Below are 25,854 nucleotides of genomic sequence, written 5' to 3' on the forward strand. Positions count from 1 at the left end.
CGAAATAGCGTAGCGTCGGTTCTCCAGATATGCTATAGCGTGCTATTAGCCTTGGAATAGCGCGCTATTTTTTTCCATGTATAAAACACGTCTCCTAAACGCTCAATCTAGCGCCGTTTGGGGGACGCTTTAGGGGACGCGACTGGAGATGCTCTAAGCCTAGCTTGAAGGAAGGAATGCAAGATTGGCTTGATTCTTTGTAAACTTAACTGAACTTCTTTCTTTTTCTTCATGTTTGTAAATATTTTTATTTTTCCTATATAATGAAAGTTGCTGCAGTAAATGTTTTTCTCTACTGTTTATGCTAAAAAAATCTCATATTTTTCTGAATTTTCCGAGCTTTCTTTTAGCTTCAAGGGGAGTAAAACCACGGCCTCTGCATTATTTGATACACACAACCTTTGAATTTTCTGAGCTAGGATGAGGTTTCTAAATTCTTCAGAGATCGACAGCATGTTTGGCAAATGGCAACTCTGAGTCTGAGGAATGGGAGTGGGACTTTGAAACGGGGAGTTAGATGGAGGATTAAGCTTGGGAAGTTGATTATTAATGTCAGTCCCACGTATGGCTGCGGCTCCCCTGTAACTTGATTCCATCCCAACCAAGTAGGCAAACGTGCTGCCTTTCCTCTTCCCTTCCCGGCTCCTCTGCCTCCGTCCGCGCCCGGCGACGAGCCACCCCGGTTCTGCCACCACCGTCGAAGTAAGTGCCCTTTCCGCGCTCTACTAGATGCGCGCCTTCACTTCTTGCCGCATGATACCAGTGTTATCTAGTCGTACCGAATTGAGACGGAGCTGCGCAAATGGGCGGATAATACCTAGGTTTCACGTGCGGTACCATTATCTTCGCAGGCCCTTTTAGTTCCGATCCTCAAGTCGCAGTTCTGTAGCGGGGCTCGAAATTTCCAGGGGCACGGAATCGATGTTGGTACAGAAGGGTTCTTCGTTTTCTCCCATTAAGTCTTGCGGTGATTGCAGGGTGAATGTTTCCTTTTCCCCCAATGCATATTTGTCATATTGTCTATTTTGGTGACAACACATGAGACAGACTAATTAGGTTTTTATCACGCGTTAGAGATCCAATAGCCCCATTACAAAAGCAAGCAAGCCTTGAAACACTTGAGAACATCTCCCAACTCGCATGTAAGCCCTGAATAAGTTGTTAGATGGACCATTTGTACAATTCCTCACCACTATGGCACATGGTAGTAGTATGGTACATTTTGTCGTTGTACTTGGCTCATGAAGTAGATGATTTGATCATCCGTTACTGAGAATAACTTATATAAGTGATACATTAGACGATTCTATTTATACTACATAAGTGGCGTATTATTCTTCTCGTCGTTAGCACAAGAAGTAGATGATTCTATTGGAAAATGCAACGCCTAGGCGACGTTTAAGCACACTTAGGCACTAGGCGGTAGAAAAACGCCTCGCCTAGGGCATACGCGGTAGTCTAGGCAGGGCTACTAAGAAATTGCCATCTCCAATAAGAAATCATGTCATATTTCACTATCAAGTCAGATGGGTCGTATTACAATGGGAGTTGTTGGTAATTTACTCATTTACATGCTCTAAATCAATGTGTTCTCAATTATGATAACCTATATACACACTTGATGGTAAAAAAAATGTATGCCCGCCTAGGCCACGCCTAGGGCGCTTAAGCACTGCCTAGGCATTAGGCGAATGCCAACCGCCTCGTTTATACCTAGCGCTTTTTCTAACCTTTCTACTAGGTGATATGGCAGCAGCATTGGTTGTCTCTCTACATCATCTGGAAGCAGTAATCTGCCTTTATCTTGTTCAACTTCACTACCACCTTCTGCATTGGGGTTCTTTCATCAGGTATTGTTGATGAGCACTGTAAGCTCAACTCTATTACAGATACAAGGCATGTGTTGAGGCTGATGGAATTCTCTAACAAGGTGCTATGATTGACAGCATGACAATCACTCTTGCCTCCACTTGATAGAACTTCGGGGTCGACAACATCTATAAGCTTGAATGGAAATGCTTCACTGACCCATTGCCGCAAGCTCAGCTCCCCACCAAACAGCGGATTAGTAGGTCTTTTCCCCGTGAAAACCTCCAGCAGCATGATCCCATAGCTGAACACATCGCTCATCCGTGATGCTTTACCAGCTGATCCATATTCTGCTTGTTTCACATATAAAAACAACAACGGAAAATAAGATAAATTTCTTCATGTGTGAAGGTTGATTTGTTGACAAGATATATAGGCAAGTGTTAATACCTGGTGCCATGTAGCCAATTGTTCCGGGCATGCCTGTCAATGCAATAGAGTTATTATCTCCCAACAACAACTTAGCTATGCCAAAGTCAGCGACGTGTGCAGTCATGCCTTCATCCAGCAATACATTGCTTGGCTTCAGATCACAATGAAGGACAACCTCAGTGTGCTGGTGGTGAAGATACTCCATTGCCATTGCTACATCTAGCATAATTTCTAGCCTCTTGAGGAATCCAAAACACTGCTGGCTGTTCCTGGAGTACAGCCAGCTGTCCAAACTCCCATTTGGCATGTACTGGAGCACCAATGCCTTGAAGTCAAAATTGGAGCATGTGCTAAGTATTCTCACTAGATTTCGGTGACGAGCCATGCGCAGAGCACGACATTCCGCTTCAAAACTCACAGAGGCTCCTTCATGTTGCATGTTGAGGACCTTTACTGCAACAATTGATTCATCATCTAGTTGACCCTTGAAGACTTTACCAAAATTCCCAGATCCAATCAGGTTGCCCTCACTGAAGTTTTCTGTTGCACGAACAAGCTCATGGAATGATATTAACCGGTAGTTGATTATGTTGGACTCCGAGGGAACTGCAATATTTTTGTGCTTCTTGATCTTTTTTCTGATTAGTACTCCCAAACAGGTAGCTAAAATTGCAAATCCCATGGCTGCAGGAAGTATAAACTTTACCAATGATTTCCGTGATCTACGATTGCTCTGGCAGGGTGAAATGCCTACTCGTGGGAGGCCACAAAGAGCATTGTTTCCTCTCAAAGACTGTAGTGTGATGTTTGAGAACACTCCACTATCTGGTATTGGACCATCTAGTTTATTGAAAGAGAGATTCAAGCTAGTGAGGAAGGTCAAATTGGCCAGTGACCTTGGTATGGTACCCCAAAGGGAATTGTATGATAGGTCAATGGTCTCTATGCTGACTAGCTCTCCCAGTGAGCTTGGGATTTGTTCATGGAATGAGTTGTTTGACAGGTTCAGATAGGTCAGCATCTGGAGCTTGCCCAAGGAATCTGGTAAGGCACCGGTCATGAGATTGCTTGAAAGATCCATTTGAGCAATTTGTTTCATTTGGCTAATATCTGTTGGCAGTGAACCAATCAGCATGTTGTATGACAGATTAAGACTGATGAGCTTTGAAAGGCGCCACAAACTCAATGGTATGGTTGAAGAAAGCGAGTTAAGAGAAGATGTCAGGTACTGCAGCTCGCTTAGATTGCCCAGACTGCTCGGTATCGAGCCAGAGAAATGGTTTTTATCAAGATACAATCTCACTAGGCGTGTTAATCTGGAAATGTCTTCTGGGATGGCACCAGACATGGTGTTGTTGGCAAGGTTGAGCTCTTGAAGATTGTTCAACACAGTGATGGATACAGGAATCGTCCCACTCAGTTGGTTTCCCTCGAAAGCAATTTTTGTAAGCCCACTAAGATTTCCAATTGTACCTGGAATGCTCCCTGTCAGGCTGTTAAAACTTGCTATGAGGTGCTGGAGCTGGGGACTAAGGTTTCCCAGATAGTCAGGTATGCTTCCTGTAAACGCATTGTATGATATTCCGAGGGTACTCAGGTTTTTGCAATTGGAAAGTGCATGGAGAAAATTTAACTTGCCGCTAAGCTTGTTTCCATCCACATACAGGCCTGTAAGACTGCGGATATTCCCAAACGTGATTGGTACTGAACCAGTGAAGGAATTGACCGTCAGATCAAGAGTTTGGATACTTGATATATTGCCGATGGATTCAGGAATGGAACCTGTTAGGAGGTTTGTTGAAAAACTCAAGTAACCGAGGTTTCTCAAAAAGCCTATCTCAGGTGGAATCTCTCCTTCCAGCCGGTTGAAACTAAGATCAAGCATTGCAAGGCCTGTGAGGTTGCTCAGCTGAACAGGGATCTTACCGACAAGGTTATTTCCCGACAGTATAATGGTAGACAGCCGAGGCATTGTTGCCAACCATGCTGGTACAGGACCAGTGAAGTTATTAATGGACAAGGAAAGAACCTCAAGGTTTTTGCATCTAGCCAGTGCCGGCTGGATGATGCCACTGAAGTAATTCCGAGAAAGACTTAGTTGCTGGAGCATAGGGAGGTTAAAGCCCTTGTTGCCAGGGAGGGTACCGGTAAGATTGTTGGTCGCCAAACCAAAGATTCGGAGCATGGACATGTTGAAGATGGCAGCAGGGACAGTGCCGGTAAGAAGGTTGAGCTCTAGGACTAGGATTTCAAGCTTCCTCAGAGAGCCAATCGCTTCAGGTATTCCTCCGGCAAATCTGTTCCGGCCAAGCCATATGACACTCAAATCAGGGGTGTTGTTGAAGAGGCCTTGAGGTATGGTGCCACTCAGGTCGTTGGAATTGAGGCTTATGTACTGGAGGTTGCGCAGCGCGTGCAATTCCGGAGGAATGGCCCCGGAGAGGCCATTGTAGCCGAGGTCAAGATACTCGAGCTGGGTGAGGTTGCCAAGCGCCGAGGGGATGGTACCTGACAGGTGATTCTCGTCGAGGTCGAGGTGCCTGAGCCGCGCTAGCTGCCCGAGTTCGGCAGGGATTGCTCCGGCCAGCCCGGTGCTGTTGAGATTGAGGTGGGAGATGAAGGAGAGGTTGCCTAGCTCCGGTGGAATGGCGCCGCCGAGCGCCACGCCCGGCAGCGACAGTGCGACGACACGCCGCCCAGGGGCGTCACACGAGACGCCGAGCCAGCCGCAGAAGGGCGTTCGCGCAGTCCAGCTGCGGCGCAGGATGCCGCGCTGGTCGCGCACGCTGGCCCTGAAGGCGAGCAGCGCCGAGAGGTCGACGTCGGTGGAGTTTGCTGGGTGCGTGAGCGCGGCCGTGCCGGGCAGCATTAGCGACAAGGCCGTCATTGTTTGAAGTACTACGACAAGAGCCATGGTCATAGCGTGGCGTGGTGCCTGTCCGTGGGTTTTTTGTGTGCCTCCAGGGATGCATGCATTTGGGGCTTTAGATAAAATAACTTTCGGTCGCAGCCTGAAGAGTGAAGAAGTCAATGGCGCGTTGGACATTTAGTGCAGTCGCCTTCTGAACGGTTGGAAATGGAAGCCGAGAACATCAAGTGTAAGTACAGTGCTTGAGCGGAATGATAGCCCATGCTCCGTCTACTCGGTCAATGTGTCAGATGCAGTTCACATTTGCATACGTTCTCAGTGTTTGACATAACTCAAGTCCAGCCAGCCTGCAGTGAATGCCATTGCGGCAGCATGACCAGACAAATGGAAATACCGGCCATCTACAGTGAATGCCATGCGGCATACATGCTAGCCACGCTTCCGATGCGTCGCTGCAAAGTTCCAGTTTGGCTTGCATGACTGAATCTAATGCGGCCACACATGAGAAGTCTCCATTCCTGGGAAAACAAAAGTCACCGTGCTCACACCGGTACGCAGGGGCGAAGCTCCCATTCGGACAAGGTAGGGCGGCTACGAAAACCGAAAACCGAGTTAGGGCGGCTACGAAAACCGAAACCGACTCCGTATAAGAAAGTTGTGCTTATTTTAGGGAAGCACATTTGGTGCACATGAGTACTGGTGCTTCCAATTTTCAAAATATTTAAAAATGGTGTATTTTTATTTTTAAAAATCGTCACATTTATTTTAGGAATACAAACACATGTCTTGAATACTCGTGGGAAATTTTGGTAGAAATTGCATTGTATTTTGAGCTACATAAAAAAAGTTGTGGCTACGTATAGAAATAGATATTTGTCAGAAATTTGTCTTTTTTTATATAGCTCAAAATACAACATATTTCTCTCCAAAATTCCTATCGTACAGAATGTTTTCATGTATGTGGGTATTTAATTTTATTTTTTTGGAATTCAAAAAATATGATTTTTATAAACCAGAAGCACTGGTGGTCATGTGTCAAACACACTTTTCGTTGTTTTAGTGAATACTGCACGAAACGGACTTCGAACAGAAACTAGGAACCAAAAAACATAGATCGTTTTCTAGGTTAATAAGATTGCTTGTCTTAGAGAGATTTATCATGGACCATACTATAAATAAGATAGCCTTGACCTATTCATTATTCATATCCTGAGAATTGAGGACTTAAGAGATTTCTTGGTATTTGAAAGACACATCACGTTTCCTCCGATGACATTATTCCCTTATTGGGTTTGCGTTGCTTTTATCGGTGGTGATGGAAAACAACTAAAAGGGATTTCCCAACGACAAAGATCATCAATACTGGTGCGTCGAGTAACAAATATTGAAAATTCTTGATCGATAGAATTATAAACCATTTTTAGTAAACAGTAAAGCTTTGCCATTGAGGGGGTATTATTGATATGTTTGTAGCTTCTACTTATAAACAAATATGTTTCTATTTTAAGGACTGTGTTAGAATTATATGCACTTTTAATGTCTCGTGACTATTTTGGTCTTTACATTCTTTTTACATTCTTTTTAGAGTTCGCTCTACGTCACGCGATGTTGCTCCTACATGGAGACATTTTTGGGGGTAACGGCTTCCGCCGCCCGAGAAGTGTCTTTCTAGACCCACAATTTTTTTTGAGAGCAACCACGTATTTCATTAATAGAAAGTCAAGTTACATAAGTAAACAAACGTGGAAACTAACAAACAGACTAGGAGAAAATAGTTTTCCCGAAAACTTTGCACAAAAAAACCTAAAGGACAGAAGAATACAAAATTATCATTAGGGTTTCCTGCACTCGCCGAAGCCAGCGGCCGCCGCCAAACTCCAACGCCGCCTAGACGTGCGCTCGAAGAGAGACGCCGAGCCTCCACCATTGCCAATCCAAAAGAGCACCATCGCCAACGAGGCTTTGTGAGTCGATGAACAGGACCGTTGCAAGCAACGAGGCACATGTCGATGTGGCATGTCGACCGGGGACGTCGCCGTGCTATCTTGGACCAAAATCCACCGCATCCCGACGACAAAGTCGGGGAACAACAATAGAACCACCACCTCCGGACCAACATCCTTGCTCCAGAGCATCCATCTTGCCCGGGCCCAGCGTCACCGTGGATAACAACAAACGCCAGCGACACGTCGACAAACAGATCTCGCCACATCTGAAGAAGCGGCGAGAAGACCACGTTGTCGATATGAAGAATCGACAAGCACACGATGCCACCAACTTTGAGACGCCGCCATAAAGGTCGCCGCCGGTGTGGGAGTAGAGTTGAGGCAGATTTATTTGCTCGCGCGTTCCCACCATCCCAACGACGCACCATAGCAGACAAGCCCTAACCCTACCTACAGAACGGAGGAACAAGATCCCCCTCCCTCCCGCCGCCGGAGCGGCAAAGTGGAGGGAGAGGGGATCTAGACCCACAATTGGGGAAATGGCAGAAGCATTTTCTAGTTTAAACTAGACTAATTTATTAAAAAATGTTACAACTAACTTCTGCTTTTGACTATGAAGCCGCTTTGCATCCCTACCCGTAGTGCTAATTAGAACCAATAAAGGATGGAATGGCCTTTTTTCCTTTTCTTTTATTTTTAATTTCTTATTTCTGTTTTTATTGCTTTCTTACCTTTTAATTTTTCTTTTTTCTTGTGGTAAGCCGCAAACATTTGTCTTTAAATAGATGAACATCTGTAGAAAAATATGAATATTTGCTAATAAGTTAATCATTTATACATTCTTTATTTTCTCTTCTATTATTGTGGTAAAAATATGTAGACATTGTTTCTGGGAGACCATTATGTTTAAAGCCGTCAACATTTTTTGTAACGTGTATACATGGCTTATGTTTTATTTATATTTATTCTACTTATTTAAATGTTTTTATTTTATTTTATTTTGGTAAAAATATAAATATTTATTTGAAAAAAACATGAACATATATTCCAAAATACATGAAAACTTTTTGCTAAATTTATAAACATTAGTTTTGAACTACACTTCTTTAGAAATAGCCGGTCCCAAGCTTGGGTAAAGGAGGAGGGTTGTGATAGGTGGCGAGCCAATGTCAAGGCCAACCGTTCCTATGAATATGAATCCCAATAGGAAATCGTTGAGGCATAACCCTCTTAGCGATGTTGAAAGGGCATTTTGTCCCCTAAGTATGTTTTGGTTTTTAATGACAACACTAGGATGTTTAACCATTTGCTAAGAAATAGAGTGTGTCGAAGACGAAGCAAATGGAAGGTGAATCCCCATGGAGTAGAAGAAGCAAAATCGAGAAGCCAATGTGTTTTCGTTTTCGGTTTGTAGCTAGTTTCCCGTACTATGATGACATTCTTTGAGAAGTAGAATGGTGGTTTTGGATAAACCTTCGCCATACCATACACAAAATTCTCGAGAAGGAATCGATTAGTTATGCCTTGGAGGAGCTGACTTTGCAGCATCAGACTAGCCAGGCTTGTCCAGTCTGGGCCGTAGGACTGGTCTGACACCGGTTGGGCTTTGCCGCCCCTGGACTTAGGCCGGAATGTGGCGCGGAGTGGTCCGATCAGTGAGCTTCCTTACTACTTTGGCAACCGCAAACAGTAATTTGACATGATCTTGTTTAATCTGACAACCACATCATCCATTGGCATTCTCTCATCAGGTGCAGTTCTTGAGCAAAGTAAGCCCAACTCAGCAATGGACACTAGGCAAGTATTCAAGACTCTAGAGTTCTCTTCAGAGGGATTGCTTGTTGGATTTATACCGTGCTCTGGTTCACCTTGCAGTAGTCAACAGTCAGTGACACTTAAGAGTTCGTGTGGGAATGCTTGACTAACCCAATGCCGGCGAGGAAATAGTGTGGGCGAGGGAGAGTTTTGGTGCGGGGTGGGTTGCGAGTTTTTTCTCTAGAGAGGCTGCGACCGAGTATATTTAAGAATTGGATGACACTAGAAGTAGAAAAAAAAAACTCCTCTAAAAGCTATGAGGGTTTGGTTAAGTCCTGGTTAGACCCCTGAAATAAATAAAAAATACTTCTCTAACCAATTTTAAGGATCTGTTAGAGATGTCCTTATATTATTGTATGCTGCAGTGGACAAGGAACAAAGTGCTACCTAAGGGCATCTCCAATGCCACAAATCATTTGGCGTGCAGCATCCGTTCGTGTCCATATACTCATCTGCCCTGACCCCCATCAGGATGAAGCTCACGTCCAGTGCATGACACCACGTGGAGGAGGCACACATCCCTCCTTGAAAAATCCTGATCAAAGCATAAGACGCTGCGGTTGAGCCACCCCAGTCCACCAAGGCCCTCTTCCAAGCGCACGACACCACTGTGAAAGAAATGCATAGTGCCGCCTGAAAGCCGAGTCAGCTGTCCGGGCTGGAGGGAAGCTAGAACGGCCCATGATTACACGTCAATTGTTGGTTTACTGCTTCTTTTTCTTGTAAGGAGTGGAGCAGGTGCTCTGCTTAATTTTATTGAGGAAAAATATGTTACAAATCTAGTCCAAGAATGTAAAAGCAGCCAAAAAGTTACAAGTTTCATTCCCTTAATTCGCTAGCTTAGAGCAGTAATTTGACTTGATCTTGTTTAATCTGACAACCACATCATCCATTGGCATTCTCTCATCAGGTGCAGTTCTTGAGCAAAGTAAGCCCAACTCAATAATGGACATTAGGCAGGTATTCAAGATGGTGGAGCTCTCATCGGAGGAATTGCTTGTCGGGTTCGTACTGTTCCTTGGTTCATCTCGCAGTAGGCTACAGTCAGTGACACTTGAGAGTTCGTGAGGGACGGCTCGACTAACCCACTGCCTTAAGCTCAACTCACCAACAAACATTGGATTCGTCGGGCTTTTCCTTGTGAAGACCTCAAGGAGAACAATCCCAAAGCTGTAAACGTCACTCCTCCGTGATGCTTTCCCTGTTGATCCGAACTCTGTTCCGTGACAAAAGGAAACCGGTGAGGTACATCATATGAAAACGATATGAACCATTTATCAGATTTTGTAAGGGAAATTACCTGGTGCCATATATCCTACGGTGCCAGGCATGCTTGTTAACACAATAGAGTTGTCATCCCCAAACAGCAGCTTGGAAACTCCGAAATCAGCAACATGTGCAGTCATCTCCATGTCGAGCAAAATATTATTTGGCTTCAAATCAAAATGAAGGACAACTTCAAAATGCCTGTGATGTAGATACTCAATTGCCGTTGCAACATCCAGCATGATTCCAAGCCTCTCTAGGAAACTGATGTGCCGCCTTTCACTTGAATGCAACCAATCACCTAAACTGCCATTGGGCATGTACTCGAGAACAAGTGCTTTGAAGTCAAGGTTAGAGCAAGTGGTAACTATCCTCACCAAGTTCCGGTGCCGGGCCATTCGCAGTGCGCGGCACTCTGTGTCAAAGCTGTTTGAAGCTGTTTCGTCTTGCATGTTGAGAACCTTTATTGCAACGATAGACTCATCATCTAGCTGGCCTTTGAACACTTTACCAAAGCCTCCAGCCCCTAGCAGGTTATCATCACTGAAGTTGCTTGTTGCACGGACGAGTTCATGGTATGAGATCAACTGGTAGTTCAGCACGTCTGTGTCTGAAGATACTGACATCTTTCCTTGCTTATTCATCTTTTTTCTGAGCAGCATGTACAGACAAGCAGCCAAAATAAGAAGTGTCACTACTGCAGGTAATATGACTTCCAGCAGTAGTTGTGACCTGGAGTGTTTTCTGTACTGGCATGGTGCTATTCCTTCTCTCGGGAGGCCACAAAGTGCACTGTTTCCCATCAATGATTTCAGGGTGATGTTGGAGAACACACCTCCTTCTGGTATCTGCCCATCTAGCTTGTTGAAAGAGAGATTCAAGTTGTCAAGGTAAGTGAGATTGGCCAGGGACTTCGGAATGACACCAGAAAGTGCATTGGAGGATAAATCCAAGTCCTCGATGTTAAGTAACTTGCCAAGTGAATCTGGTATTGAGCCTTCAAACAAGTTGCTGTACAGATTCAGATAGGTTATCATCTGCAAGTCGCCGAAGGAAGCTGGGATCCCACCTGACAGCTGGTTACTTGATATATCCATCGTGGTAATTGCAGTCAGTTTCCCTACACCGACAGGCAGGGAACCACTGAAAGAGTTATGTGACAAGTCAAGCTTAGTTAGTTTTTGATTTTGCCATAAACTGGTTGGTATGGCTGAAGACAATAAGTTGTGGGACAGTGTCAGGATCTGTATCTGGCTTAGGCTACTGACACTGCTTGGAATGGAGCCACTGAGTCTATTGCTATCAAGATGCAATTCTGTCAGGCTTGTTAATCCATTGATTTCTGTTGGGATGGTGCCAGACAATCTGTTGTTGGAAAGGTCGAGTCCTTGGAGATTACTCATTGCAGCAATTGATGTGGGGATAGTCCCATTCAGCTGGTTTCCACTGAGATATAGAATCAGTAAGCTGGTAAGGTTGGCCAGTGTACTAGGGATGCTGCCAGTGATCCTGTTATTATCTGCTATAAAAAGTTGGAGGGTTGTGCTAAGGTTTCCAATGTAGGCTGGTAGCCTCCCCGTGAATGTGTTGTTTGAAATACCAATTATATTTAGGCTCCTGCATTTTAAGAACACGGACAGGAAGTCTAGGTTCCCACTGAGCTGGTTCCCATCGACAAAGATGCGATGAAGGTTCAGCAATTTCCCAAATGAAATTGGCACTGATCCAGTCAAACCATTTCCAACAAGATCTATTCCAGTAAGTTTAGAAAGATAGCCTATGGATTCAGGAATGGGACCTGTTATTCAGTTGTTTGCCAAGCCTATAAACCTGAGGTTTCTTAGCTGCCCAAACTCTGGTGGGATTCTCCCCTCAAGCTTGTTCTCGCTGAGGTCCAAACTACGAAGCCCAGTACAGTTGCTCAGTTCCACGGGGATCTCTCCAGTAAGACCATTGGTTGACAAGTAAATTACGGTGAGATTGGGCATTGTTGCCAGCCATGATGGCACAGGACCAGTAAAATTATTCACTTGAAGGGAGAGCCCAGCAAGGTTCTGACATGCCGAAAGACCAGGCGGGATAGGTCCATCAAAATGATTTTCACCGAGCGAGAACAATTCCAACATAGGGAGGTAAAAGCTTCCATTTCCAGGAATCTGACCTGAGAGATTGTTCCTTGTCATACCTATTGCTCGCAACTGGGACATATTGAAGATAGCTGGAGGAATGGGTCCTGAGAGAAGATTGACTTGCAGGTTTAGCAACTCAAGCTTCGACAAGGATCCGATGCTATCAGGAATAGCTCCTGTCAGCCGGTTCGACCCGAGATCTACTGTACCCAAATTGGGTGTGTTGTTGAACAGGCCATAAGGTATCGACCCACTCAAGTCATTTTGTGTCAATCTTAGAAACTGAAGGCTGTTCAGATTTTGAAACTCGTGTGGGATCCCTCCGAAGAGGTTGTTGCTATTAAGATAAAGAGCCTCGAGCCTAGTGAGGTTGCCAAGGGTGGAGGGGATGGTACCTGACAAACTGTTGTATGAAAGGACGAGATTTTGGAGCCAAGGCAGCCCACCAAGCTCACTCGGCACAGGGCCTTCAAGGCTAGTGTTGCTAAGGACAAGGCTGGAGAGGAAGGAGAGGTTGCCGAGCTGCGGAGTGATGCTGCCCTGAAGCGGCACGCTGTCGAACTCTAGGCCGGTGACGCGCTGTCCACGGCGGTCGCATGAAACCCCAACCCACGAGCAAGGGGATGCGGTGGCGGTCCAGTTGCTGGCGAGGATGCCGAGAGGGTCCTTCACCTGTGCTTTGAAGGCGAGCAGAGCGGCGAGGTCTGTGGTGTTGGAGTGCTGTTGCCGGGTGGGTGCCAGCCGTGCGGCGGCACATGGCATCAGTAACACGAGGAGCACCACCATGCGGATGCAGACGAGAGTCATAGTGGTGAAGAACTGAACGTTGGTGAAGGTAATGTGGGACGTGCAGTGTGCTGGTTTTATATGGAGTTCTGGACGTGCAATCAGTAGGCTCAAGTGGCTGATAACTGAAGGGAGAATAAACCCTCACTCCAAGTTGCGCCCTATTTTGGATGTTGCATGGTTAAATAGTCAACAAGTTGCATACCGTACACTAGTACTCGTGGAAAATGGGAGGAAGCGCCATACGACCTTCTCATATGCAGCTGGTTGCACACGGCTGGTTCTTGGATCTTGGAAGTTAGAAATCAGAAATGCCAAAGCTCTTTCGTTTACCAGGTCCAGGTACCTGAATCGGAGGGAATCGCATAATACATATAATTTGAGAACAATCGTTCAGCCTTTCGTCATCTAGATGCATGGAGTCAATCCTGATCGTTGGAGACGTGGGGCGAATTCTGATTCGCATGCATTGTCACATCATTTTTCGCAGGAATATTTAGGTTCACTAGACTGCGCAAGTTTACGTTATCGACGATGGTCAGATTGCAGGTTGACGGTAGTATAGCTTTTCTGGCTTCCTGGATTCTCTCTTTGGTTGCTTTTTATAAACGACTTATATATGAGTAGTCATTCACGTCTTACAGTATTTTTTTTCTGGACAATGAAGAAAAGAGACTTTAGGCAAGTGGTTCTGGTAGCTCAGCTGGTTAGAGCAAAACAAGCAACGGATTGAGCAACTAGCGCGAAAGCCGTCGCGCGTTAGCGCATCCGTTTTCTTGCTGGACTGCAAATCCTTTTTTTCTTGTTTCAGTGGGAAGAGCAAGGGGGTGGGAAACTATTCTTCTAGAGTTGTTTCGGGTCAACATTATATATGGACGTGGTTACTTCCAGATTTGATGTATGTGTGTGTGGGCGTGTATGTGTGTGAACCCATGCATTTCATTCGTACCAACATGGCATGACCTTTCACCTAGTGCCTTGGACATTGACAACGGAGTTGGAGTGCCACCAAGCTTTAACGGCGACAAATAGCTCACCAGAAATCTCCTAGATCCCTCAATAGATGGGCATGGTTTATCATGTGTTAATTCATTATTGTGGTTATGCCAAATCCGCCATAGTGTCATCATCGTGCATGCTCGTTGCATCGTCGGTATGGCATTGAGTAGCTGGAGTGGTTTCCTGTAGGCTTGATTAGTGCATCTGCTGGCAGATCCCATTCTTCTCTCATTGCAAGCCAAAGAGTGTGCGCACCCTGGCCACTCTTTGGATCTGCCACTGATGGGAGGCTCCTGATCCTCTTCCTCCGTCCCCTATCTTTCTCCGAGCCTCCTCGCTGTTGTTGGGCAAAGTAAGTGAGGCTAACGAGCTATGGCAGGGCTCTGGGTGGGTTCGTAGCAATTTGTGCAACTACGACCGTGTGGCAGAGAGGCGGCGGGCGGTGATTGTCACGATGGTGACATTGAAGGCAGTATGGACATGAAGGGCACAACAATGACTGAACGATAGTGTATGGTGAGAACCTTTACGTCTGGTCTTTATTGATTATACCTAGGAATGGCGTTGCTTCCATAGTGTTCCTTGTGACACTGCTTGTAGATAGCTCAAACTTGATTTTCAAGGTGGAAACCCCCATGATCTAGCCTTTAGGGTGTGGTGAAGGTGATGTCTACACATCGTTGTGTGTTGTGAAGGGCGCTATTGGATGTTTTTTTATTGCACACATTTGGTTGTTTTCCTTCTTTTCTAATAATTTTTCCATGTGCACCATCGATGTCCCGGCTGATTCTTGGCAATATGTTGTTGAACTGGACGGATGAACCTGATATCGGCTTTGTTGGGTTTAGTCCCGCATTGGTTGTAGGAGGAACTCAAGGGCGACTTATAAGCCTAAGGGTGCCCCCTAACATGCTAGTCTTTTGGGGGAGTGGGGCCAGTAAGTTCGGGTAGGTCTGTGGTTGGGCTGGGTTGGAGGACCGACACACTCATGTAGCGGGCCCTTGATGCATATGGGTAGCAAACACTGTGAAATGGACATGGGATATTGCGATAACAAACGCTACAATTGTTATCAGATCCTAGGTGTCCGGATGCAAACTACATGTGTACTCATGGTAGTCGGGCATAGTTGATAGGCTAAAAATACTATGTTAAGCGGGCCCATGTGACTGATGTGAGATTTGTTGGGTTTAGTTTCACATTGGTAATGGGAGCAGACCATGGGTGACTTACAAGGCTAAGGGCATCCCTTGATTTCTCGTGTTGCCTTATTTCAGAATAGGTTGTGAATGCTACTTGGTGGACCATATATAAAGGAAAGGGGTGATTATTTTTCCTTTACGGCAATAAAAGTTGATTCCCTTGCTTATAATTTTGGATCGATTACGTGATTTAACATATTTAAGAGTGGTTATGGGAGAGAGGTTCCAAGAGCCGATATATGTCCGTGTTGGTCTCTGGTTGATCTAGGTTGGGCACCAAAGTGATCATGCAGCGGACCCATGGGCATGTGTGCCATAAACGGTGTAAAGTGAACCTGGGATTTCGACAACAACCGAAAATTTACTACGACAAACAATGCATCTTGGTGGTGATAATTAGCTTACTACTGCCTTCCCGAAATATTATCCTTTTCAAGAACACACAAGCTGTGTTTCCTCTATATTAAGGCAGTGCCTTCCTTGAAACATGATATGGGTTGTATCTCGATGAAGGGATGTTCATACACATAACGTCAGCATGACTGCTTGTGTACGTGGGCATATGCCGATTTTTTCCCATTCTGGGTCTATTTCCAATTGCTATTCCACCACTTGTCGCTCGTGGGGGCCGTTTACCATACACCAGTCAACTGCAGATGAAACGGGAGTACAGTACGACTGTACGAGACATGGAGACAACCGAGGACGTATGGCTTTGGTGACGACTGACGATGGAATTGGGCGATTTACACAAAAATAACCCTTTGCTGAAAAAAAACGCACAAAATGATCTTCCGGACAAACTATTTCACGCATCTAACTCTTTTGTGTGGCGCTCTTCGCAAGGGCGTCACACCTGTCTATGTGGCGCCCGTGTGAGCGGCGCCACACATTGTCGGTAGACAAGCTGGAGCCACCACGTATGACAGAATGTGTGGCGCCCTTGCGAAGGGAGCCACACAGAAGGGTGTGGCGCCCTTGCGAAAGGAGCCACACAAAAGGGTTAGAAACGTGAAATAGTTTGGTTGGAGGGTCATTTTGTGCTATTCTTACGCAAAGGGTTATTTCTGTGTAAATCGCCACGGAATTGGTGTTCGTTTGGAGCCTTGCGTTACGTACGTTGATGAGTGATGACGATGGTGTCGGGACGAACCCGTCCCCGACGCCGACGCCCACGCGCCGAGGAATGCCGGGGGTATTGACCAAATCTCTGCTGACCAGAGCCGGGACTCTGGAGTGAGTCGGAACCCTGGACGCATGTGTCTCGCTGCCTACATGCGAACATCCTTACAGTCCACAAGGGTGCAAGATGGGCGACCGAATTTTGATTTTTCCGGAAAAACTACCAATATACTAATAATCTTGAACGTTATATAGGAAATCTTAGTAATAAAATTGTAAACAAGTCTTTGAACCACCTAGTGACGACTACAATCATTCGAACGAGCTAGAGACACACCATCGCCCTCGCCCCTCCATCATTGGAGCCGGGCAAAGAACCACCGCATAAGAGCAACAACCATCACCGATGAAGAGAAGGGTAGAACATAAGGGCCACAGACCAACTCCAGCGAGATCAGCCGGAGACAAACCTCCACACCCTCCAATGACGCTAGGCGCTCCACCGAGACATGGGGTAGGTGGGGAGGACTTTATTCTATTTTTCGGAAGTCACCATCCCCATGCCATTCTGAGCAGGACCCAAACTCTAAAGAGACTATGAAAACATCAAAAACTGAGACCCCCGTGGACAAGGACCAGAATCCACCGCGGCCAATAGGCGAAAGAGAACTGATCTAAGTAGGCTCAATATAGGGAATACCCTAACCTGGAACCAGCGCCTCCATGGCTGTAAGCCCACAAGAGGCGAGGTAGATCGGCTCAACATAGGGAGGCAGGGAAGCCCTAATCACCTTTGTTTCTGTCTCGGAAACATGTCGAACCGAAAATTGTTTCAACAAATTATATGAAATAAGTGTTTATATAAAAAATATGAGCTAGCGTTATTCTTTCCATATTTCAAAAATGATAGCATGATAGACTTAATTGGTGTTCAAATTTAGAGGAATATTGCACCAAAGAACATATTTTAGGATGGCACTAATAGAAAGCCACTAGTTCAGGATGTTTTTAACATATACTCCTACCCTGTTGTTGCGGTCAGAAACCCACCGGCGAGCAACGACGGGCAACACAGGAGAGCCGGGAGCAACTTAGGGCTGCGGCTGGCCCTAGTCCCTCCGAGCGACGGCCCGCAAAGACTCCGGCATGCACGTCCGATGCTGGTGCAAGGGCGTGCCACCTGACCTATACCTGGTCAGGAAGGTGATGGAGATGCCTCGCTTAGTTTCCTGCATGGCATACACGTAAACATTAAATACGAGCCTCGATCGGCTCTCAGGTTGTCCTGTGAATCGGCTCAAGGAGCCGATCCACCCATGATTCGTACGAGGTGCACAAATATATGGTGGTCCTGCTTGATCAAGATAAAGCTAAAACGATCTACGACGATTTAGGGTTTTCACCGCATAATCGGAACATCCTACTCGTGATTGGGCCTCGCGGCCGCGCACGGTGATCGTAAGCCGATCCTAGACAAGACCTAAAAACCAACACGAGGTTGATCCTCGGAACATCCTGTCTAGGGCTAGCAAACTACACCCTACACGTCGCTGGATCCTCCAACCCTTTGTAAGGCCTAACTATGCAGATATTAAACTAATCCTTGAAGAACAAGGAGCAATCATAACGGATCGGATCTACTAAATAATGATCAAGCGGGGTGCCGCTCCTACGCCTAAGATAGGCGTAAGGGCGGCTAGATGTCTAAGGGTTGCACTACGATAGCATATGATATGAAGAACAATGCTAACCCTAACACATCTAAGATAACTACGTTGCTCGCCATCAAAAAGGCTTCAGTACGAGCAACGCATGAACGACGAATAAACTTGTACTGCCTAGATCGCAAGAGGCAGCATGCTGCTTACCCGGAAGAAACCCTCGAGACGAAGGAGTTGGCGATGCGCCTAGATTGATTTGTGGTGAACGATGATTGTTGTTTATTTCATAAACCCTAGATACATATTTATAGTTCGTAGACTTTCTAACGTGGGAATAATCCCAACCGTGCACGAGGCAAACTCTAACTAACCGACACGTAATCTACTATGTTACAGATACACGGGCAAACTAGCCCAAACTTTGCATAACAGGTCGATTCACGTATTTCTTCCATGTATATTCTTCAAGTCCATCCTGATCGCGGCCCACCTCTGACTCGGTCAAATTCTGGTGATAACACATGCCCCCTGGTTTTGGAATTGATAATTCCAAAATCACTCTGCTTTTTCTTCGTCGGGTCATGTCGTGGCAGAGCAGAACCGTCGCAGTATCCTTCTTCATGATGCCTTGTCTTCTCAACTTCTCTGCAAAATTTGATAGCTTTAGCATTACTTCCTTGGAAACTGCAATGGCATTAAATCTCCACTAGGCTCCTCCTTATTTAACTGTGCCGATTGATTAGCCCTCTTCATCCCCTTCCTCTGTTCTAGCTATCGGCACCGAAAAACCCTCTTTCCCTGTAGCAATGTCTTCCTCTTCCTCCGTCTCCTCCAGCCTCTCCCTCCAGTCTTCCTCCTCGAGCGAGCCGGAGTGGAACTTCGACCACGTGCCAGACGGTCCACCCGGAGCATTCGTCGGGTCAGATGGCGACCTGCCTCTGACCGATGGGGAAGACGACCTCAAGTTCCTCATCGAAGGGGAGCTGATAAGCGAAAGCGAAGACGACCTCCATCCCTGGGTGAAACCCACCTCCTCCGACGGGAAGGAGGAAGAAGAAGAAGTAGAGGAAGAAGAGGAAAAGGAGGAGGATGATTCCTCCTCCCCGCTAAGCATCCGCCGGCAAAGCGATTCCGCGCTTAGGCGGACAGCGAGGACGATGATGATGACGAGGAGGAAGAGGAGGAGGATGAATCCTCCTCCTCCGTCGGATATCCGCCGACAAAGCGCTTCCGCTCTTGGGCGGACAGCGAGGATGATGATGATGACGAGGAAGAAGAAGCTCCGGCCGAGGGCTGGGGCAGCAGCGACGAGGAACTCCCTGGGAGCAGCGCCGACGGCAGCTACAACGGCGGCGATGAGGACAGCGACGACTAGTAGAGTAGGACTAGTAGTAGCAATGCACTAGGCATCAGATTCCCCTTTTGAGAGTCATCGGCTCTTTCTTGTAAAGCCGCTCCTTTGAATTAATAAGAATTGTTCTTCCAATTTGTCTTTCAATTAATCCAATTTCAAGCTTTCCGCTCGCCACACCAAGACCGATAACAACGTATCGGATTTCTTCTTTAGACGCCCATGAAGCCAGACTCAGATATCGATTAGACCGTCAGTCAAGCACTTCTCAAATTCAGACTATGATTTGATACCTGACCATAATCACTCGCAATCCTATAGCCGATGGCTGTTCATCGGCTATTTTGAGAATCCAGTCTCCTTCATTTTCTTGCAGCAACAGGACGGTCCAAACCCTGTAAATGACGACGGCTTCCCTTTCCGGCTCCTCTCCGTAGCTCTAGCAGTCTTCTTCTGCAACAACTCACCGCTTTCGGAGAAGGTTATGATGCAGGGTCAGCTGATGCAACTCCAATCGGCTCTTAAAAACAGAGCATCTACCAAGTCAGTTGCCCCCCCGAGCCTTAGTCAAGGCGAGAATAACGGTGAGGATGCACAGATCAAACAAAAGGGCTTTGAACTCAGGTAATCTGGTAATCTGAAACAGCCATCATGAAGAGTCAGCCAAACTTGCCCCCATTGATCAGCTTTCTTCTACTAAACGCCGATGTTGTAGATGAAACACCAACAGCCGATGTTGTAAATGAGAAAGAGGCTGCCTTGCATGCCAAACTGATGTTACTGCTGAACTGGCGCAAAGGTTGGAAGTCCTTGAAGAGGAGGTTTGGGCACCATAATCGGCTCATTGCAGCCGAGGCTGCTCTCATTACACATTCCCTTCAAGGAAACAGAAGCTCTTGAAGCTGAACTGAAAACCATCTTGGCGAAAATCTGAGTCTTGAGCACATAGCAGGTAGATCCTGTGTAATTGTACTAGAGTCGATGGCTGTGCATCGGCTGTATAGCATAATTTTTTTTTACTGGCCGATTTTTTCTATCGGCCCCCAATATTTCACGGCACACATGTTCATCTGCACATGTTCATCTGATTAGGTGCCCCCCGAGCCGAATCTGTCAGGGAACTGCAGATATCGGCTCTGTAGTTAACCAAGGCACATGAATTTGCACGTCGGCTCCGGTAGGACCAATGTTGATTTTTCCTAACTCATCAGCCGACGTAAAACCGCTGCCCAGTAGATCGATGTTGAACACCAGCAGAACATGTGGTGGGGATAAATTTTGGCCGATTGCTGGAATCGGCCTCCATATTGATCGAAGCGCTCAATGAAGGTGTTTGTAATGTTCCTTCATATATCTTTGGGGCCGATCCCAAGGATCGGCCTCGCCACGTTTACTCATCGGTTTGTTCTTGCTACACGGTCAGGCCTGTGGATAGGACCAGCCTAACCCCGTTCTTCGTCAGGACGATGCGCTCGCAGTCGTCCAAATTGATGCCTGAGAGTGGTTCTTGGCCTGCTGTTTCCCAAACATTCATGTCAGCCGTTGAAATTTCGGCTGAGTCATCGGCCTGGACGACCTCTACCTCATCTCCATCCCACTGTATTACGCATTGGTGCATCGTGGAGGGAATGCAACAGTTGGCGTGGATCCAATCTCTTCCTAGCAGAACAGCATAGGTGCTCTTGCTATCGACGATGAAGAACGTCGTAGGGATGGTTTTCCTTCCTACGGTCAGATCCACATTCAGAACACCTTGTGCGTCAGACGCTTGGCCGTTGAAATCGCTCAACGTCACGTTGGTCTTGATCAGATCCGAGCTAGAGCGTCCCAACCGACGTAGCATAGAGTATGGCATAATGTTGAGTGCCGCTCCGGTGTCTACCAGCATCTTGTTGACAGGCCTCCCATCGATATAACCTCGCAAGTACAGGGCCTTCAGATGTCTGTAGCTTCTTTCTCGTGGCTTCTCAAAGATAACCGGCCGTGGGCCGCGATCAAGTTGTGCCACGAGTGCCTCGTCTAATCTCGGAGCACCGAACTCCGTAGGAAGGATGAACACCATGTTTGTGCCAGCCGATGTCTCATCATCGGCTTTCCTTTGCTTGGGGCGCCACACCATTTTTTGTGGTCGACCCTCTTCATCCAGGGTTCGCTGAATTTTCGCGGCCAGATCAGGCCGCGCCTTCCTTAGCGTGTGCAGGTACAACCTTTCGGCTTCTTCCAAGCCGCGCAGCCGCTGAACCCTACGCTTTTGGGAACGGCTGAGTCCATCAGGGCACCACCTTGGCCGGTGGTACCTGTCTTCTTCTTCTTCTTCGTCTTCCAAATCCTCGAGATCTTCCACCCGAGGGGACTCAGCGCGTTTGCTTCGAGGTGGGAGAGGCCCTAGACGTTTGAACACGGACACGTTAGCTGCATCCTTCCTCTTCTGTCTACATTCTGGGCAGTTGCCGATTGTAGGCAATCGGCTCATTCCTGAATCCCAGCGAGTGTCGAAGAAGGGCGGTCCCGGTGCCTATCCTCGTCGTCTTGCTCCCTCGACTTTTCCTTGGCACGGCGCTCGTACTCCTCCTCATCGCGATCATGCCGACGATGTCTCCTGGCGTCCCTAGCCAGACGGTCTCTATCATCATCGTCGCTGGATCGTCGGCGTTGGCTATATTGACTCACGTACTTGTTGAGGAGGTGATCGGAGAGAGGTCGCTGATATCTTACATTCTTCACTTCTCCCTCTGTGATGTAGCGCTTGCCATCGTGACGGAGCCGATCGCGTGGAGCGGCCTCCTCTGTGTCCTTGCTACGAGAGCAGCTGCCCTCGTCTCCATCCTTGCCGCAGTGGTGCCCGGGTCCTACCATGTTGATGCTGAACGAGAATCCTGGCCGGCAACCTTCGGGGTAAGTGCACTCCACCATGTTAACGGCGGGGAAGGGGTGGGTGTCGACTTTCATGGCGTACTTGGTTAAAAATCAGACGTCCTTGTTCTATCGCCATTTGGATCTGCCGACGCCACACCCTGCGGTCGTTGGTGGCATGGGAGAACGAGTTATGCCATTTGCGGTATGGCTTTCCGTTCAGCTCCTGTACCATGGGGATTTTGAGGCCTTCGGGTAACTTCAACTCGCTTCTCCTTGAGTAGGAGGTCGAAGATTTGCTCGGTTTTAGTCACGTCAAAATCGAACCCTGCCGGGCGGACTCGGTGGCTTAACCCATTTGCAGGACACGGGGGTTGCCCCCGAGTCCATTCAGCCATTGCTACCTCTTGATCTCCCGCCGAGCCTTCGTCTTCATCCGCCTCAACCGGGACTACCGCACGCTTGAATTTGTCCCGGTACAAGTCCGAGTGGCGGCTGTTCATATGCCGACAGTTTCGAACCATGTGCGCCGGTGAAGGGTAGTCCGCTTGGGAGGCCATGTCCTTGATTGGTGACGCAAGGCCCACCACCGCCAACTCGACTCGCTTCCTTTTCGGTCACACGAGCCGAATAACATCGGTTCCTTAGATTTACGAAGCGCTGGACGTATTCGCCACGGTCTCTCCACGTTTCGACGTATCCGTGCTAGATCGGCAAGGCCGGACTCGGAAGCCTCCGAGTGATACTGCATGTGGAATTGTTCTTCCAACTGCTTCCAAGTCCGGATCGAGTCTGGCGGTAACGAAGTGTACCACCCGAAAGCCGATCCCGTGAGGGACTGTGCGAAGAACCTCACGCGTAGTGGATCCGACGCTGAGGCCGTTCCTAGCTGCGCCAAATATCGGCTCACATGCTCGATGGAGCTGGAACCATCTGATCCATTGAATTTGGAGAAATCAGGGAGCCGATATTTGGGGGGTAGCGGGACCAACTCGTACTCGTTGGGGTACGGCTTGGAATAGCCGATTGTCCTCCTTTTCGGCACCATGCCGAACTGGTCTCTTAGGATCGTACTGATTTGATCCGCGGTGCTGGCTGTAGGAGTCGAACTCTGAAGATTCGCTGGAGTGGCATACTTAGCCAGCCATGCTTGTTTTTCCAACTCTGAGCCAACTGCAGGAGCTGGGCTCTGGAGGTTTGTCGGGGTGGCATACTTAGCTAGCCACGTCTGCTTCTCAAGATCTGTTCCCGAAGTTCCTCCTGTTGTTCCAGAAGTCCCTGCTGTTGCGGCCTGGTTTGTGAATGCCCAGTTACCGCAGTCTGGCACGTATGTGCACATGTACCCGTGAGGGATCTCCTTAGGCGCCTCATGCAAGAACCGGCAGTCACTAGGGTCACCACCGATCTTGTAGACGACGAATGCCGGTGAATTCGGCACTTCCGGTGCTGCCAACGCAAATGGCAGCGGTGGACGGGACTCGGAGTGGCATCTCTCCTTGGTGTGTCCCGAGAGCTGGTCCCGACGGAGAGTACTGGTGCCTCATGATCTCCTGGATCACCCGAAGAGCGACACGCTCCAAAGTGTTCACCAGGTTCTCAGAGTGGCGGTGCAGCGAGTGAGCCACCAGGTAGTTAATCTCCTGACGTAGGGACCTGGTGCGTTCTTCTGACGAGGCGGACAGGTCTATCCCATCGAGCGCACCTTCCGGCGAGAACCTTTTCCACCTGATGCCATGTGAACGGGTTCTGTGAAAAGAGCCGATGAGGACGGCTTCGAGGATCGCTTTGACCTCGTCATACTTCTTCTTGAGCTCCTCGGTCAGATCCTCGTACGTGACTGGAGTGCCGTCCGCCATCTCAGATGTAGATGGCGATGTGGTTGATGTCGAAGCTTGTCCCACCGGGCGTGCCGAATGTGTTGCGGTCGAAACCCACCGGCGAGCAACGACGGGCAACACGGAGAGCCGGGAGCAACTTAGGGCTGCGGCCGGCCCCGGTCCCTCCGAGCGACGGCCCGCAAAGACTCCGGCACGCACGTCCGATGCTGGTGCAAGGGCGTGCCACCCGACCTATACCCGGTCGGGAAGGTGATGGAGATGCCTCGCTTAGTTTCCTGCATGGCATACACGTAAACATTAAATACGAGCCTCGATCGGCTCTCGGGTTGTCCCGTGAATCGGCTCAAGGAGCCGATCCACCCATGATTCGTACGAGGTGCACGAATATATGGTGGTCCTGCTTGATCGAGATAAAGCTAAAACGATCTACGACGATTTAGGGTTTTCACCGCATAATCGGAACATCCTACTCGTGATTGGGCCTCGCGGCCGCGCACGGTGATCGTAAGCCGATCCCAGACAAGGCCTAAAAACCAACACGAGGTTGATCCTCGGAACATCCTGTCTAGGGCTAGCAAACTACACCCTACACGTCGCTGGATCCTCCAACCCTTTGTAAGGCCTAACTATGCAGATATTAAACTAATCCTTGAAGAACAAGGAGCAATCATAACGGATCGGATCTACTAAATAATGATCAAGCGGGTGCCGCCCCTACGCCTAAGATAGGCGTAAGGGCGGCTAGATGTCTAAGGGTTGCACTACGATAGCATATGATATAAAGAACAATGCTAACCCTAACACATCTAAGATAACTACGTTGCTCGCCATCAAAAAGGCTTCGATACGAGCAACGCATGAACGACGAATAAACTTGTATCGCCTAGATCGCAAGATGCGATCTAGGCAGCATGATGCTTACCCGGAAGAAACCCTCGAGACGAAGGAGTTGGCGATGCGCCTAGATTGATTTGTGGTGAACGATGATTGTTGTTTATTTCATAAACCCTAGATACATATTTATAGTCCGTAGACTTTCTAACGTGGGAATAATCCCAACCGTGCACGAGGCAAACTCTAACTAACCGACACGTAATCTACTATGTTACAGATACACGGGCAAACTAGCCCAAACTTTGCATAACAGGCCGATTCACGTATTTCTTCCATGTATATTCTTCTAGTCCATCCTGATCGCGACCCACCTCTGACTCGGTCAAATTCTGGTGATAACACCTGTACTTAGGATAAGTGACAAGCCTAAAATGTCGGTGGTTGTAACGTGGGCTTTTTTCAGAAACAATAGTCATTCATTAATCATTGGGCTTCCATTTCAAAAAAAAGTTATTGGGCTTACAATCATTCTGCAGACAGACAACTAGCGTAATTGATCCAAAGGCATCTACATCTACTAGATCTGCAATACTAAAGCAATCTCGGATCTTCCATTAGCCCGATCGTTCAATAGCTTTACAACTTCATTTGAATACATCTCCACATCTATCCGAGACATGCCAAGATCAAAAGCAAGTTTGATACCATCACGAACTATTGAGGATTCCATGATCAGGGCATTAGCTGCGTGGCAATACCATATGTTCTGTCCCCTTATCAATGATACTTCATGTTCACGAAGTACCAACCCCAACGCTCCTTCATGTGAAGTCATTGAGAAGCGTGCATCCACATTCATTTTCAAAACTCCTTCATCTGGTGGCTTCCGTTTCGACGAACTTTTTGGGGTTCGTTTAGATATTGCACGGCCTATTTTTGAGA

General features: G+C 47.5%; 1 protein-coding gene and 1 pseudogene across 1 annotated transcript; one reads left to right on the top strand and one right to left on the bottom strand.

The window, feature by feature from the left end:
• The first annotated feature begins 608 nt into the window (after positions 1 to 608).
• LOC124659737 lies at positions 609 to 12,863 on the top strand (annotated as a pseudogene).
• LOC124659736 (probable LRR receptor-like serine/threonine-protein kinase At3g47570) lies at positions 1,488 to 5,188 on the bottom strand. The gene is made up of 2 exons (XM_047197555.1): positions 2,260 to 5,188; positions 1,488 to 2,159 (listed from the first exon to the last, which is right to left on the bottom strand). The coding sequence occupies exons 1-2, from the start codon at positions 5,159 to 5,161 to the stop codon at positions 1,771 to 1,773; spliced, it is 3,291 nt and encodes a 1,096-aa protein (XP_047053511.1). The 5' UTR covers positions 5,162 to 5,188; the 3' UTR covers positions 1,488 to 1,770.
• Positions 12,864 to 25,854: the final 12,991 nt, after the last annotated feature.

This window comes from Lolium rigidum, chromosome 6 (assembly GCF_022539505.1).
Source record: "Lolium rigidum isolate FL_2022 chromosome 6, APGP_CSIRO_Lrig_0.1, whole genome shotgun sequence".
Taxonomy (NCBI): Eukaryota; Viridiplantae; Streptophyta; class Magnoliopsida; order Poales; family Poaceae; genus Lolium; species Lolium rigidum.